Here is a 15,728-nt window from a genome sequence, read left to right as displayed (position 1 = left end):
GTTCTGATGAGTAAAGCCAGGCAGTTGGAGAAAGTCCTGGTGAGTGAAGCCAGGCAGATGGGAAACCCTGGTGAGTGAAGTCAGGTAAAAGACCTAGTGAGTGAAGCTAGGCAGTTTGGAAGTCCTGGTGAGTGAAGCCAGGTAAGGGAAATCCAAATGGGTCAAGGTTGACCAGACATCTGGTGAAAAGTCCAAGCAGGGAGCTTGGCACGGGAAAAGTCCAAGTATGGAGACTTGGCACGGAGAAGACCAAGATGGAGACTTGGCACGGAAAGTCGGAGAGGGCTCGGTAGCTCATTCTCTGGACCGGACGAAGTCAGAGAGGGCTCGGTAGCTAGTTCTCTGGACTGTGGTCGGAGAGGGCTCGATAGCTCGTTCTCTGGACCGGATGAAGTCGGAGAGGGCTCGGTAGCTCGTTCTCAGGACCAAGTAGGGTTTAGGGCTGGGAGCTCTAAACCTGGATCGGTCTGGTGACCGATCCAGTGATACGCTGGGTTATCTGATCGGTCTGGTGACCGATCAGTAACCAAACAGAATTATTCTGTTGCTTATCTGATCGGTCAGCAGACCAATCAGTGATCGATCAGTAGCATACAGTGAAGTTCCTGATCGGTCTGCAGACCGATCAGGAGACGATCAGAAGGAGATGACCTTCGGGAGGGAAAGGTCCTGATCGGTCATGGGACCGATCAGGGAAGGACCTGATCGGTCTCCATGACCGATCAGGGAAGGGCCTGATCGGTCTTGTGACCGATCAGGACCCTTGTGGACCGATCAGGATGAAGCCTGATCGGTCCACGTCCTAGCCGTTGCGTAGCAACGGCTAGTTTCTTCTGGCTTCTTCTTCGCAGGTGGATGCAGGTATAAAAGAGGCTGAGGGCTTCTAGGCTACAACTTCTCCTCCGAAGCTTCTGCTTCTTCTTATTACTGCCTCTTCTTCTTGCTGCTGCAAGTTCTTCTGCGAGCTTTGCTGAGCTCTTAGTTCCTGAAGCTTTTAGTGAGCTTCCACTCGGCTGGGACCAACTGATCAGTTGCTGTTGCTGTTGTGGTTGGATCCGAGAAGCTGCTGCTTCATCCAGTCGAAGAGAAGGCAAGTAAGCGAAGGTGTTTCATACATTTGTATTGTATTTTGCTTCTTGCTGCTTTCTACTCCTGTATTGCTTTTGCAAAACATTGTGGCGAGGTTTCTCCACCCAGAAGGAGTGATTATTAGCCGGGTTTCCGGGGTCTCATCCACCGACGGATTGGTAGGCTTCGTCCACCATACGGATACGCCGAGGAGTAGGAGTCTCATCTCCGAACCTCGTTACATCGACGCGTTGAGGTTTGATCTTCTTCGTTCTCGTTTCTATTATTGTATTTCCGCTGCGCTAACTTGATTTGTAGAAAGAAACGAGAATTTGGGGTCGGCTATTCACACCCCCCCCCTCTCTAGCCGCGACCATCGATCCTAACAAGTGGTATCAGAGCAAGGTCGCTCTTCGCCGGATTAACACCCGAGGGAGCACAAGCTAGAGATGGATCAACTCGGAGAAGACATCACCATTCCACCTTTCTATGACCGCGACGACTTCGCGTATTGGAAGGTAAGAATGAGGTATTTTCTTATGACTAACCTTGAAAATTGGAGTTGTGCTCAATTAGGTTTCAAGCCTCCAATGGATAAGGAAGAAAAACCACTCGAGAAGAAGAAGTGGACAAGGGAACAAATCCACGATTCCATAATCAACGATGAGGTAATGAACGTATTTGAATTCTCATTACCTAATGACATTCTATGTAAGATAGGTGGATACAATAATGCCAAGGAGTTGTGGAACAACTTGGCTAAGTTCCATGAGGGGAACTCCACTTCAAGCCATGAAGAGGAGTCAAGTGAGCCAAGGAGTTCACATCATGGAGGGATGGATTTAGAAGTTGAGGGCTACTCAACATCTAAAGAAGAAGAGGAGGAGAGTTCCTCTTCAAGTTCGGAGCAAGGAGAAGAAGCTTCTACCTCCGGAAGGGATGAAAGAGAGAGCTTACATCCCACCTCAACCCTAGGTAACTCAAGCAATTTAAGTTCTAGTAAATTGCATATATTATGCTTTGAGTGTAGGGAACTTGGACATTACAAGAGTAAATGTCCAAAGAGGGTTAGGAAGACTCCACCGGCGCCAAAGATCAAGGAAGCCGGAGTCCCGATACGCAAGAGCAAGGAGCACGTGGTGTGCTTCCAATGCAAGCGAAGGGGACATTATCGGAGCCAATGTCCGAGGGGGAGGCAACCTCACAAGGACAAGAAGACGAGCACATCGATAGGGGGAGCTAAGGCAAACCCTAAGGTAATCTCTAAGGCACATTATTGCAATAATAATAAGACACATGCTAGTAGCCTTATTGCTATTGTTAATAATGGTAAGCATGATAACATTAGAAATCGATACACATGCTTAGGTGCCAAACATGTGAGCCTAGATAAGGATAACACTAGGAAAGCCAACCCTAGAATTAACCCATCTAAGGCTAAGGAAAACCTAGGTAGGAATCCCAAATCAACTAGACACATGCCTAGGAATGCCTCAAAGAAAAATGACAAATCAAGTCTTGAGGTATTAAAGAAGGAAAATCAAGTCTTGAGGTCAAGACTTGACATGTTAGAAAAGGCTCTTAAGAACTTGGAGAAGTCATCTCTAGGGTTTAAGGGTCAAAAACCCAAGTCCATGGACAAGAAAGGTTTGGGTCACAAACCTAAGTCCCAAGTGGTCAAGCCCACTTATCATAATGTTCCATTCGATTATGGAACAAAATCTAGGGCTAGGAAGACCATCACCAAGGTCACAAGGGGAGTCACCCCTAGAGTGGATCTTGATGAGTCCCAAATGACCAAGGCTTTAAAGCCTAGGAGGGTCATTAGGAGGGTTGCTAGGGAAGTCATCCCTAGTGAATATTTAGTGAACCCAATGAACTCCAATAGGTATTGGGTTCCTAGGAGCGTGATTTCATCACGCTAGATGAGTTAGGGTGTGCCAACCTTACTTGAATAGGTAGTTAACCTAATCATGGCAAAAGGTGGCACTTTAGGAATTTTCAAGGTGTAATCAAGCCTTGAAAATGAAATGGAAAGTATTCCTAAGATGATTAGGATGTGCCAATCACATTTGAGGAGTTTTCTAGAGTCAATCTAATTGGCACATAGTGATCTAAAAATCTTTGGTATATGATTTTAGGTCTATCACACTTAGGAATATAGAATTTATGGCAAAATAATCAAAATTATCAAAAATGGCAACTAAAGCTAGAATTAGGTATCTTCTATACCTTTACATGCTATCTGCCATATATTGTTTGCCATATGCCATGTCATGACAGCATATTTAATTTATGAGCATTTGAAATGTCATGATAATGCTTAGGTTATTCAAATGTCATGCTTTATTTAAGTTTCATACTTTATGCCATGACATCATGACATTGGCACATGTTTCCATTTATGATACAATTATATGCCATGTCATCATCTTGTGCATTAATGATCAATTAAATTGATTTAAGGACAAAAAAATATAACTTGATATGGAGATCAAATTGTAGTTTAGAAAATGCATGAGAATCTAGTTTAAGATAACCTAGACCCATATCTCACATCAAAAGTGACTTTGATGTGTTTGATACACCTTAGATGTGTGTGAGATATTAGGATCATGAGTTAGGATCAAGGTGCATAGCTCTTGTACCTAGATGAGCCTAATTCGAAATTGGGGATCATAGGGAAAGCTTGTGTACAAGTCATGTACATTTAGCCCTAAGATTGTGGTCCCAAATTAAAGGGTTTAAAATCATTTCAAAATTGATTTGAAAAACCTTGATGAAGCTTTTCTAGTGATAGCATTCATCATTGAGAAAGTTGCTACAAAGATGACTTAACCTTGAGCTATTTCAAAGTCTTTTGAACTTTGTATCAAGATTGAAAAATGGAAGTTATTTTCATATAAAACTATTTTTCCTTGATAGTATATATTATGAGGAATGTATCCTCAGAATTTTATAATTTTTTGAATTTTCTGTGATTTTCTAGAGGTTTCTGAATTTCGGGAAGGAAAAATTCAGAAATCTGTCCATCAATGTCTGGATCGGTCACTGGACCGATCCAGGGCTTTCCTGATCGGTCACTGGACCGATCCAGAGGAAGCCTGATCGGTCTGGTGACCGATCAGGGCGTGCCAAATTGCTGAAATTCGCCTGGTTGTTTGAAATTTCAGCTCGGGAGTTGGTATTTTGAAGGTTTGAAACTCTCCAAGACATTGTTGGTGCAATGGTCAAGGGGGAGTTGACCTTTAGGGGGAATTTTACCTATTAGTCAAGGGGAGTTGACTTTTAGGGGGGTTTGTTACTCCTAAAGACTTGAGTGGTATGGGATTATCACTAAGTTAATTGTTGGACCTTAGTATCAAGGGGGAAATTAAGCGTTTCAATGAAAGGTATGGGACTTTCATTAGGAAGAAACTCTTGACCTTGATTCACTCTTTTTGATATGTGTCAAAAAGGAGGGAGAATTGAGAATGTCTAGAGAATGTTCAAGGAAGAACATTGAAGTTAGTGGGAGAGTTTGTTGATCACAACGAGTGAAGTTGTGAACAACGATAACTTACTCTTCAGGGGGAGAGTTTGTTGATGTGTGCCAATAGGGGGAGAATGAAGGGTTTAAGTTAGGCTTTCATTATCTAAGAAGGAGGTTGTCTTCTTAGAAGGAGAATGTAAGGTTGTAACTTATGCTTCATTACCTAGTGGCATGAAGAAAGTTGAGACTATTGGATTAGTCTAACTTAAAGGTATTGTCAAACATCAAAAAGGGGGAGATTGTTAGTACAATTTCCAGTAGGTCAAGGTTGACCTAGTTGACCAAGCGTAAACCTTGGTCATGGTTTCGATGTTTGACAATATAGAAAGACATGTAGACATGGACAATGCAGGTGCAGTTGCCCATGCGGAGAGATACTGATCAGGGTCTGATCAGGTTGGATGAAGAAGAGTCAAGTAGGTCAAAGTTGACCGGATACTTGACTGGGAAGTCCTAACTGGGATGTTAGGCAGTTCGGGAAATCCTGGTGAGTGAAGCCAGGTGAAAATCCTAGTGAGTGAAGCTAGGTGAAAGTGAAAGTTCTGGTGAGTAAAGTCAGGCAGTTGGAGAAAGTCCTGGTGAGTGAAGCCAGGCAGATGGGAAACCCTGGTGAGTGAAGCCAGGTAAAAGACCTAGTGAGTAAAACTAGGCAGTTTGGAAGTCCTGGTGAGTGAAGCTAGGCAAGGGAAATCCAAATGGGTCAAGGTTGACCAGACATCTGGTGAAAAGTCCAAGCAGGGAGCTTGGCACGGGAAAAGTCCAAGTATGGAGACTTGGCACGGAGAAGACCAAGATGGAGACTTGGCATGGAAAGTCGGAGAGGGCTCTGAGCTCGTTCTCCTGACCGTGGTCGAGAGGGCTCGAGCTCGCTCTCGGACCGGACGAAGTCGAGAGGGCTCAGAGCTCGTTCTCCCGATCCCGGTCGGGCGAATAGGCCGCTCGACCGGCCGATGATACCGAGGAGTTGACCGCCCCGACTTTGACCTCTGACCTCCACCGTGGCAATGACCCTCCACTGGGTGGGCCCCTCATCAGGCATCACATGCCTCCCCCTCAAGTCTAGTCGAAGGAGGCTGCAAGCCCGACTGACTGGACAAGAAGTCTGGGGATCAGTTGGCCGATCAGTCTGGCCACTGATGGATCCTAGTCGGTCCGCCAAAGGGTATCGATCGGCCATGGGACCGATCCTCGAAGTCGATCGGTGCTTCGTGTAGGCGGTCAACATTGTCGTCACACGAATCTCTTGGGAATTCATGTACATCCCCGCCATTAAGGTCGAGCACGCGCGCATGCTTTCTTCTTCGCAGGTGGATGCAGGTATAAAAGAGGCTGAGGGCTTCTAGGCTGCAACTTCTCCTCCGAAGCTTCTGCTTCTTCTTATTACTGCCTCTTCTTCTTGCTGCTGCAAGTTCTTCTGCAAGCTTTGCTGAGCTCTTAGTTCCTGAAGCTTTTTGTGAGCTTCCACTCGGCTGGGACCAACTGATCAGTTGCTGTTGCTGTTGTGGTTGGATCCGAGAAGCTGCTGCTTCATCCAGTCGAAGAGAAGGCAAGTAAGCGAAGGTGTTTCATACATTTGTATTGTATTTTGCTTCTTGCTGCTTTCTACTCCTGTATTGCTTTTGCAAAACATTGTAGCGAGGTTTCTCCACCCAGAAGGAGTGATTATTAGCCGGGTTTCCGGGGTCTCATCCACCGACGGATTGGTAGGCTTCGTCCACCTTACGGACACGCCGAGGAGTAGGAGTCTCATCTCCGAACCTCGTTACATCGACGCGTTGAGGTTTGATCTTCTTCGTTCTCGTTTCTATTATTGTATTTCCGCTGTGCTAACTTGATTTGTAGAAAGAAACTAGAATTTGGGGTCGGCTATTCACACCCCCCCTCTCTAGCCGTGACCATCGATCCTAACAGAAGGGATCCGGGCGCCCGGAAAGCAAATTATATCCAGGCCAAGTCGTCGCCACGTGGAGCATCTCGGTTTGAGTAGCTACGTCACATTCCAGGCGCCCGGAAGGAATCCAGGCGCCCGGAACAACATATAAAAGAAGCCCTAGGCAGGAGCTTCAAGATCATCTGTTTCACATTTGAGAACTCTGAAATTACTCGCTCTGCTGCTCTGCGCTCCAACGACGCTCACAAAGCTCCGACGACACGATCCCGCTCTTTTAATTTCCTTGTCTGTCGGTACAGCTTTGTTTTTTTTAGCATCTTTTTGTACTTAAATTGTAATTATCCGAATTGCTAGTGAATTGCCCAACGAAAGTACTCAAGGAGTACGGGCCTTCGAATAGGAGTCGTCACAGGCTCCGAACGAAGTAAAAACACCCTGTGTCTACTTTACTTTTCCGCTGCGCTTATACTCGATATTTTCGAATCGATATTCACCCCCCCCCTCTATCGAATCTAACGGTCCTACAAGTGGTATCAGAGCAGGTACCGCTCTGATTTGGTGCAACCACCAATCAGACTGGGGGTGAAATTTTTTTTCTTTTTTTTCGGTCTTCAGTTTTACACTTAACTCCAAACTGGTTTATCATTTTTTTTTATTTTTTTTCTGTTGCAACACCAATCTAGATTTTTCTACTATTTTCTCTTCCCGCACTACTAATCCAAGACCAAGTCTTGGGATATTTTTCTTGGTTATTTACTTGTGTACAGGATGTCCCAACAAGAAGGATTCAGCACAGTACGACCTCCACTCTTTAACGGGGACGATTTTTCGTACTGGAAGAAGCGCATGGAGGTTTACCTCAAAACAGACTTCGACCAGTGGATGAGCGTTATGAGACCCTATAAAATTCCAACGGATAACTCCGGGAATATACTGGATCCTGAAGACTGGACAGCAGATTTGAAGAAAAAGGCGTCAACAGAAAATAAAGCGATCAACACTCTACAGTGCGGATTAACAAGAGAAGAACTGAACAGAGTTGGTCCACACAAAAACGCTAAAGAGCTGTGGGACAAATTGATCGAGCTGCACGAGGGAACGAGCGACACCAAAGTAACAAAACGAGACCTGCTTTTAAATAAAATTTTTAATATAAAAATGCAGGAAGGTGAAACGGCGAATCAGCTCCACGCGAGGATCAAGGACATCCTCAACGGGCTTCATGCGATAGGCCACCAGATGGAAAATAGAGACTTAATAAGGTACGCATTAAATGCTTTTCCACGTAATAGTTTGTGGGCATCAATCGTAGATGCCTACAAAATCTCTAAAAATCTCTCTAAATTAAAATTAGACGAGCTCTTCTGTGAATTAGAATTACATGAACAAACTAATGCTGGAGCCGAGAAAGGTATAGCCTTATTTGCAAGTTCCTCCAAAGAAAAGAAGAGCAAACCTGAATATGAAGAAGATTCCAACCAAGACTCCGAAGATGAAGAACACCTGGTGAACTTGGTAAGAAAAATGTTCACCAGGAGAAAAAGGAGCTTCAGCAAAAAGGACCTTCAAAAGATCAGTTCTCCCTCAGAACAAAAGAACGTGACTTGCTACGGCTGCAACAAAAAGGGACACTACAAGAACGAATGTCCAAAACTGAAGTTCGACAAACTGAAGCCAACCAAAAAGAAGGCCCTCAAAGCTACGTGGGACAACTCCTCGAACGAATCGGAGGAAGAAGAGCAAAAACATCAGAGCCACCTCGCACTGATGGCCCACGAAGCTGAAACAGAAGACGAGTCGGAAGATGAAAACGGGTCTGAACCCGAAACAAGCCACGAGTCCGTACTCGTTTCCGAAGGCCCGAATGAGGTAGATTTTAATTTAAACAAAAAATTTTTTAGAATTATTTCCTGTTTAAATAGTAAATTGATTAAACTAGAAAATGAAAATAAATCACTTCTTGAGGAAAATCAAAACCTCAAGGAACAAAAAGAAAATACAAATCCAACTCAAGATCTAACACTTGAGGAGGAGAATTTATCATTAAAAAATGAGATTAACAATTTAAAAGAAGTGTTAGAAAAATTCACAACAAGATCAAAAAATCTAGACTTAATCCTAAATAATCAAAAAGCATGCTATAATAAAACCGGACTAGGATATAAGTCGAATTCAAATAAAACCTTCAAATCATTAATAACCCAATACAAATCAACCAATCTAACTTGGGTTCCGAAAGCGTGCTTAACCACGCAAATAGGACTTAATCAATATTATATACCTAAAGAAAAAATACATTATATAAAATCGAATAAACCAAACCAAAATCCAAGATACAAATCTAAATCAAATTCAAAATTTAAACACTTTAAAAATCAACAAAATTATCATCAAGTTAACCATAACTATAAAAAGAATCGACACAAACCTAAATCCAAAATTTAATTTAATGGCCAATTATTCAGGGGGAGGCTTCAGAATAGCTGGCACCTCCAAAACTTACCCGACAGGGTAACCTAAAACAAACTAACCCGGCAGGGTAATTAGGATTAGAGATCAAGTTTAACTTGAATCATGGTACTGGTGAAGTTTTTTGATGATAGTACGTTAGGGAAACTTGGGCATCACATGTCTAGAAAGATATAGTTTCGATCTGGTGCATTTGGCCAAGTGGAACTGACCGAAGCTACCCTTAAATGAATCCTAACCAGTTAGACCAAGATTTAGTACTAAGCTCCGTGGATAGGACTATTCGGAAAACCTCGAAAGGTTGGTTACTTCTAATGACGTCCATGTGACTCACCAAGCTTAGAAGTTTATCCGAAGATTGCCTATTTGTGGAGACCAAAGGTAAATCTGTACCTAACACAAGTTAAACCAAAACTCCATAATTAAAAATCCAATTTCATCTCACAAAATCATTGGATTCCCTGATTGATAATATAGATTGGGTGAGATGAATAAGGCTTCAAAAAAAAACTTTAATTTTAAAACTTAAAAATTAATTTCAAAACTTTAATTTTAAACTTAAAAATTAATTTCAAAATTTTAATTTTAAACTTAAAAATTAATTTCAAAATTTTAATTTTAAACTAAAAAATTAATTTCAAATTTTCAATTTTAAACTTAAAAATTAATTTCAATTTTAAACTTAAAAAATTAAATTCAAAATTTCAATTTTAAACTTAAAATTAACTTAAATAATGTCTGCTCAAAAATAAAAAGACTAACGTTAAATCCTACTTACTGTAGGAAACCAAGTGGATTTTGGACAGTGGTTGCTCCAAACATATGACTGGAGATCACACCAAGTTCACTCAACTCACTTACAAAAGCTTAGGAACAGTTGCCTTTGGAAACAACGGCAAACTCAAGGTAATTGGTATAGGTTATATTGAATTAAAAATAGACTTTATAATTACAAATGTTTTACTTGTTGAAAATTTTAAATATAATCTTCTGAGTATAAGTCAATTGTGTGATACTAGGTACAAGGTTAAATTTCTATCCACAGAGTATTTAATCAAACATCTAGATAATCCTACCATAAGCCTAAAAGGTTTTAGAAAAGACAACATCTATGTCATCAACTTAACCACTTCTTCCATTAAGTGTTATTTAACACAAAAAGAAGAAACTTGGTTATGGCATAGGAGGATGTCTCACACCAACTTTAGAAATATAAGTAAACTAAATGGACTTGTGAGAGGCTTACCAAAATTACCTAACTTAGATTCAACCATATGTAATGCTTGTCAACAAGGTAAACAAACTAAATCCACTCACAAACAAACAAATCAGCCACAAACTAACTCAATATTAGAATTTCTACATTTAGACCTTTTTGACTCCCATGGAGTCAAATCTATAAATGGAAACTTATATTGTTTAGTAATTATAGATGATTATTCTAGATTTACTTGGGTAAAATTCTTAAAACATAAAGATGAAACTTTTGAAACCTTTATAAATTTCTACAAACAAATTGAAAACGAAAAAGATATTAAAATTAAAAGAATTAGGAGTGACAATGGGGGAGAATTTAAAAATCATAATTTTAACAAATTCTGTCTTGAAAATGGCTACCATCACGAATTTTCATGTCCTAAAACCTCCCAACAAAATGGAATTGTAGAAAGAAAAAATAGAACCTTACTAGAAGCCTCTAGAACCATGTTAAATGAATATAACCTACCTAAATATTTCTGGGCAGAAGCTGTTAGCACAGCCTGCTATGTGCAAAATAGAACAACATTAAATAAAAGACATAATAAAACCTTCTTTGAAATATTTTATAACAAACAACCTAACATAAAATATTTTAAAGTATTTGGGTGTCCAGCTTACATCCTAAATACTAGAGAACATTTAGAGAAATTCACCTCTAAAGTAGAAAATGGAATTTTTGTAGGATATTCTCTAAATAGTAAAGGCTATAGAATTTATAATAAGGTTACCTTAAAAATTGAAGAAACTACTAATGTAAAATTTGAAGAAACTAACCAAAACTTAGAACTTACACAACCACCTGAATTTGTTCCAGAAACCAACCAAACTCTAAGTCATGAAGAAGAGGAACAACATCAAGAAAATGAACCCCCTAGAACTATAAGAGTAAATCCCAACCATCCAACTGATCAAATAATTGGCGACCCAGACCTAAGGGTTCAAACCAGATCATCTTTTAGGAACTTGAGTCAAATCTCCCTGATTTCAAAAATAGAACCCAAAACTGTGGATGAATCCCTACTAGACCCAGACTGGATTATAGCTATGCAAGAAGAACTAGCCCAATTTGAGCGTAATGAAGTTTGGGACCTAGTACCACCACCTAAGAATAAGAAAATAATAGAAACAAAATGGGTATTCAGAAACAAATTAAGTGAAACTGGGGAAATTACTAGAAATAATGCTAGGCTAGTTGCCAAAGGGTTTAGTCAGGTTGAAGGACTTGACTATGATGAGACCTATGCCCCAGTAGCCAGATTAGAATCCATTAGAATGTTACTAAGTTATGCAGCCCATAAGGGATTCAAACTATACCAAATGGATGTTAAGTCTGCCTTTCTTAATGGACTAATTAAAGAAGAAGTTTATGTAGGTCAGCCTCCTGGGTTTGAAAGTCTAGAACACCCTGATTATGTTTTTAAGTTAAAGAAAGCATTATATGGACTTAAACAAGCACCCAGGGCATGGTATGAAAGGCTAACATCTTACTTAACATCTAAAGGATTCAACCAAGGTCAAATTGACCCAACCTTGTTTGTTAAATCATTAAATATAGACATATTTATTGCACAAATATATGTAGATGATATAATATTTGGTTCAACAAATTCAGATTTTTTAGAAGAGTTTATTAATTTAATGGAAAAAGAATTTGAAATGAGCTTAGTAGGAAAATTAACTTATTTCTTAGGATTACAAATCAAACAAACAAATGAAGGAAATTATATTTATCAACACAAATACACTAAAGAATTACTTAAAAAATTCGAAATGGAAAATACAAAAGAAATAAAAACACCTATGGCAGTAAACACAATCTTAGATAATGACCCAAATGGAAAACCAGTTGATTTAAAATATTATAGGAGTGCAATAGGTAGCCTACCGTACTTAACTGCAAGTCGACCTGATATCTTATTTGCAGTTAGTATGTGTGCTAGATACCAAACTTGTGCTAAGGAATCCCATTTGACACAAGTTAAAAGAATTTTTAGATATCTTAAGGGAACAACAAATGTAGGAATTTGGTATCCCAGGACAAATAATTTTGAACTAATAGGGTATTCTGACTCAGATTATGCTGGATGTAAATTAGACCGCAAAAGCACAAGTGGTGGATGCCAATTATTAGGTTCATCACTTGTCAGCTGGTTTAGTAGAAAGCAACATTGTGTTGCTCTATCTACAACTGAGTCAGAATACATAGCTATAGGTGAATGTATTGCACAATTATTATGGATGATGCATACTCTAAAAGATTTCAACTTAAATATCACAAATGTAAAAGTATTAATTGACAATATAAGTTCAATTAACTTAACCAAGAACCCTGTGCATCATTCAAGAACCAAACATATTGAAATTAGCACCACTTTATCAGGGATCATGTTACTAAAGGTGATATTGAACTCAAATACATTGAGTCCAAATCAAATTTAGCTGACATTTTCACAAAACCACTCCCTGAAAGTGAATTTAGCAACTTACGTCGAAAATTAGGGATGCGCTTAATAGACTAGGAGTTTTCAAAATCGTTTTCAAAAATAATTGTTTTCAAATTATAAGTTAAACCTGGTTGTTTGTTTGCTTTCAAAACTTTCCATTTTTAGATTTTCAAAAACAGTTTTGCCCTTAGACTAGTTTTTGAATCCTTAGAAAGCATGTACCCATAGGACTAGTTTTTTAGCATCTCACCAACACCTTAGGCTTACCTTGCTTGTGTTTGACAAACATAGAAATGGGTGAGATGCGTAGGCCAACTGTCCGGACTTAAGATGCTTATTTCAGTGCATCAGCATAAGTCTGGACGTTAAATACAAATCAGACATTAATCAGATTAAGTTCATCAGTCAAGTCAAACACTGACTGCTAATAATCAACTTAATCTGACTAACCAAGTGAAAGCTGCTATCTTCTGATAGTTAGTTAGTACCTAATTGGTTAGACAGCTGTTCAATTTTAAGTATCAAATTCAGGGGGAGAAATTAATTACAATTTTGTGTGGTTGATAAATGCTTTTGTACATCTATTTTAAAACTAACTTATTTTTGAACACCAGTTTTCAAAAAGTTAAATTTAACTAAGTGTTTAAAAAATTGGAAGTTTAATCCCACCTAAGTTTTAAAACCTGATTTTAAAAATTGAATATTACAACTTCAGTTTTGTAACATATGCTTGAAAATTAAACTTTCCAAACTTAACTTTTATCAAATTAGCCTTACAAATTTATTTTGGCTAAAACTTTACTTCTTGAAACATTAATCTTACTTGTTTAATTTTTGCTTTGTTTTGAAAAATCAAATTTGAAAACTAGATTCACCTTAGTGTTTGAAAATTGGAATTTGAAAATTAAAATTTACCTTTTGAAAAGTAAATGTTACTTAAACTTGAAAAGTAAATTTGAAAAACCTGATTTGAAAAATTTTACACACTTGAAAAGTTAAACTTGATTAACTTTAAATTTATACTTTTCAAAATTCAACTTGTCTCCCCCAAGTCAACTTGACTAATTTTTTTTTTTAACTTGGTGTTAAAAATTGTACTTTTATCTTTGAATTTTGAACCAAACTTAGATATTTTTCAAAATTAGCTGTTTTTTTAAATTGATTACTTTTTACAGTAACTCTACACTATGATTGTTTACCCTTGCTTATTTTTTTTGATGAATGCCAAAGGGGGAGGGTTAGGTGGTTAAGTTAGCTAAACCAAATTGAAAACACTAAAACTAACTTTAAAATCGATGTACATGTTTTTTGCATCCTTTCACTAACTTAACCAGGTTGTCATTCCATCAAAAAGGGGGAGATTGTTGGTGCGGGTAGCACTAACGGTCTAACCTAGGTTTTGATGAATGACAAATAAGTTAAGTTAGTTTTGTTGTTATCTGACACTTTGATCGAGTGTGCAGGAGAAGTCCAGACAGGTCGACGGGCTGACCGGATGTCTGGCACGAAGTCCAGCTAGGTCGACGGGCTGACCGGATAGCTGGCGAGAAGTCCAAGCGGGTCGACGGGCTGACCGGACGCTTGGCAAGAAGTCCAGCTAGGTCGACGAGCTGACCGGATAGCTGGCAAGAAGTCCAGACGGGTCGAAGGGTTGACCGGACGTCTGGCAGGTAAGTGAGGTAAGTCACTGGAGGGGAGTGACTGCGAGGACGCGTTCCCGGGAAGGGAATATTAGGCGTCGATCCGGCTTAGATCCATTTCAGATGTCTAAGTCGAGATCGTGACTAGATTCCGGTCTCGGAAAGACGGAATCTAAGTCATACTATTTGTACTAATTCATACTATTATAAAATGTGCTAACAATCTGTTTTGCAGGATATATATTGCCTCGGACTAACTTTGTTTTGCAGGAAAAGTGAGTTTTCTGGAACAAGGTGGTCCGGGCGCCCGGAGGGGATCCGGGCGCCCGGAAAGCAAATTATATCAAGGCCAAGTCGTCGCCACGTGGAGCATCTCGGTTTGAGCAGCTACGTCACATTCCAGGCGCCCGGAGCTACATATAAAAGAAGCCCCAGGCAGGAGCTTCACCATCATCTTTTTCACATCTGAGAACTGTGAGATTACTCGCTCTGCTGCTCTACGCTCCAACGACGCTCACAAAGCTCCGACGACACGATCCCACTCTTTTAATTTCCTTGTCTGTCGGTACAACTTTATTTTTTTTAGCATCTTTTTGTACTTAAATTGTAATTATCCGAATTGCTAGTGAATTGCCCAACGAAAGTACTCAAGGAGTACGGGCCTTCGAGTAGGAGTCGTCACAGGCTCCGAACGAAATAAAAACACCCTGTGTCTACTTTACTTTTCCGCTGCGCTTATACTCGATATTTTCGAATCGATATTCACCCCCCCTCTATCGAATCTAACGGTCCTACACACGTCTTCACCTACTCCCCTCAGAAGAAATTACCTTTTGCCAGACTGGTGCTCCAAACCGTCTGGACTTTTTCTCAGCGTCACTTCATGCTGGGCGTCCGCTCCACGACCCATCCAGTCTTCCACCCGGTGTTCGCGATCACTTAAGACTTTTCTGCACACTTAGTTTAACTTATTAGACAACAAGATAGTTTAACTTTGAACTTCTTTGCCATTATCAAAACATAGGTTTGATCGTCTGATACTCCCTACACCAACAATCTCGGACTAGAATATGCACTATGCCATAAGAGTGATCCGATAAGCATCTGGGGGGCTATGAACTTCATATAATTATAACTATCATAATCCGTAAATAACCATTGTGAATTCACTAAAGCTCTGTCCAATTTGTATGAAACCACACTATTCATCTGATGCGGATGTCTCATAGGGCGTATGAGAGATTACAGAGATGGAGGAGGGCATTTTTGTTATTGGGCTGGTTAGGGCTTTAAGGGAGAGGAGGACATTATTGAGAGGGGGGCCTTCATGTTTTTGCTCCCGCCGTCACCTGTTGGAACAAGGGTCGCCGCCTCCGCCAGAGATCGCCGGCACATCGGCAGCTCATATCCCTCCAGGTCGCTCT

The 15,728-nt window shown here is 40.0% G+C and overlaps 1 protein-coding gene across 1 annotated transcript in view; it reads right to left on the bottom strand.

Moving 5' to 3' along the window:
• LOC122044136 overlaps positions 1-15,214 on the bottom strand; it is a 32,158-nt gene extending 16,944 nt beyond the window's left edge. The window contains exon 1 of the mRNA XM_042604673.1: positions 15,135-15,214. Coding sequence (XP_042460607.1) covers positions 15,135-15,214 — 80 coding nt within the window. The remainder of the gene's footprint in view (positions 1-15,134) is intronic.
• Between the last annotated feature and the right edge of the window lie 514 nt (positions 15,215-15,728).

The sequence above is a fragment of the Zingiber officinale genome, chromosome 2A (assembly GCF_018446385.1).
Source record: "Zingiber officinale cultivar Zhangliang chromosome 2A, Zo_v1.1, whole genome shotgun sequence".
Lineage (NCBI taxonomy): Eukaryota > Viridiplantae > Streptophyta > Magnoliopsida > Zingiberales > Zingiberaceae > Zingiber > Zingiber officinale.
Note: the sequence above shows the minus strand (reverse complement) of the source record. Positions and strands in the feature narration are given on the sequence as shown.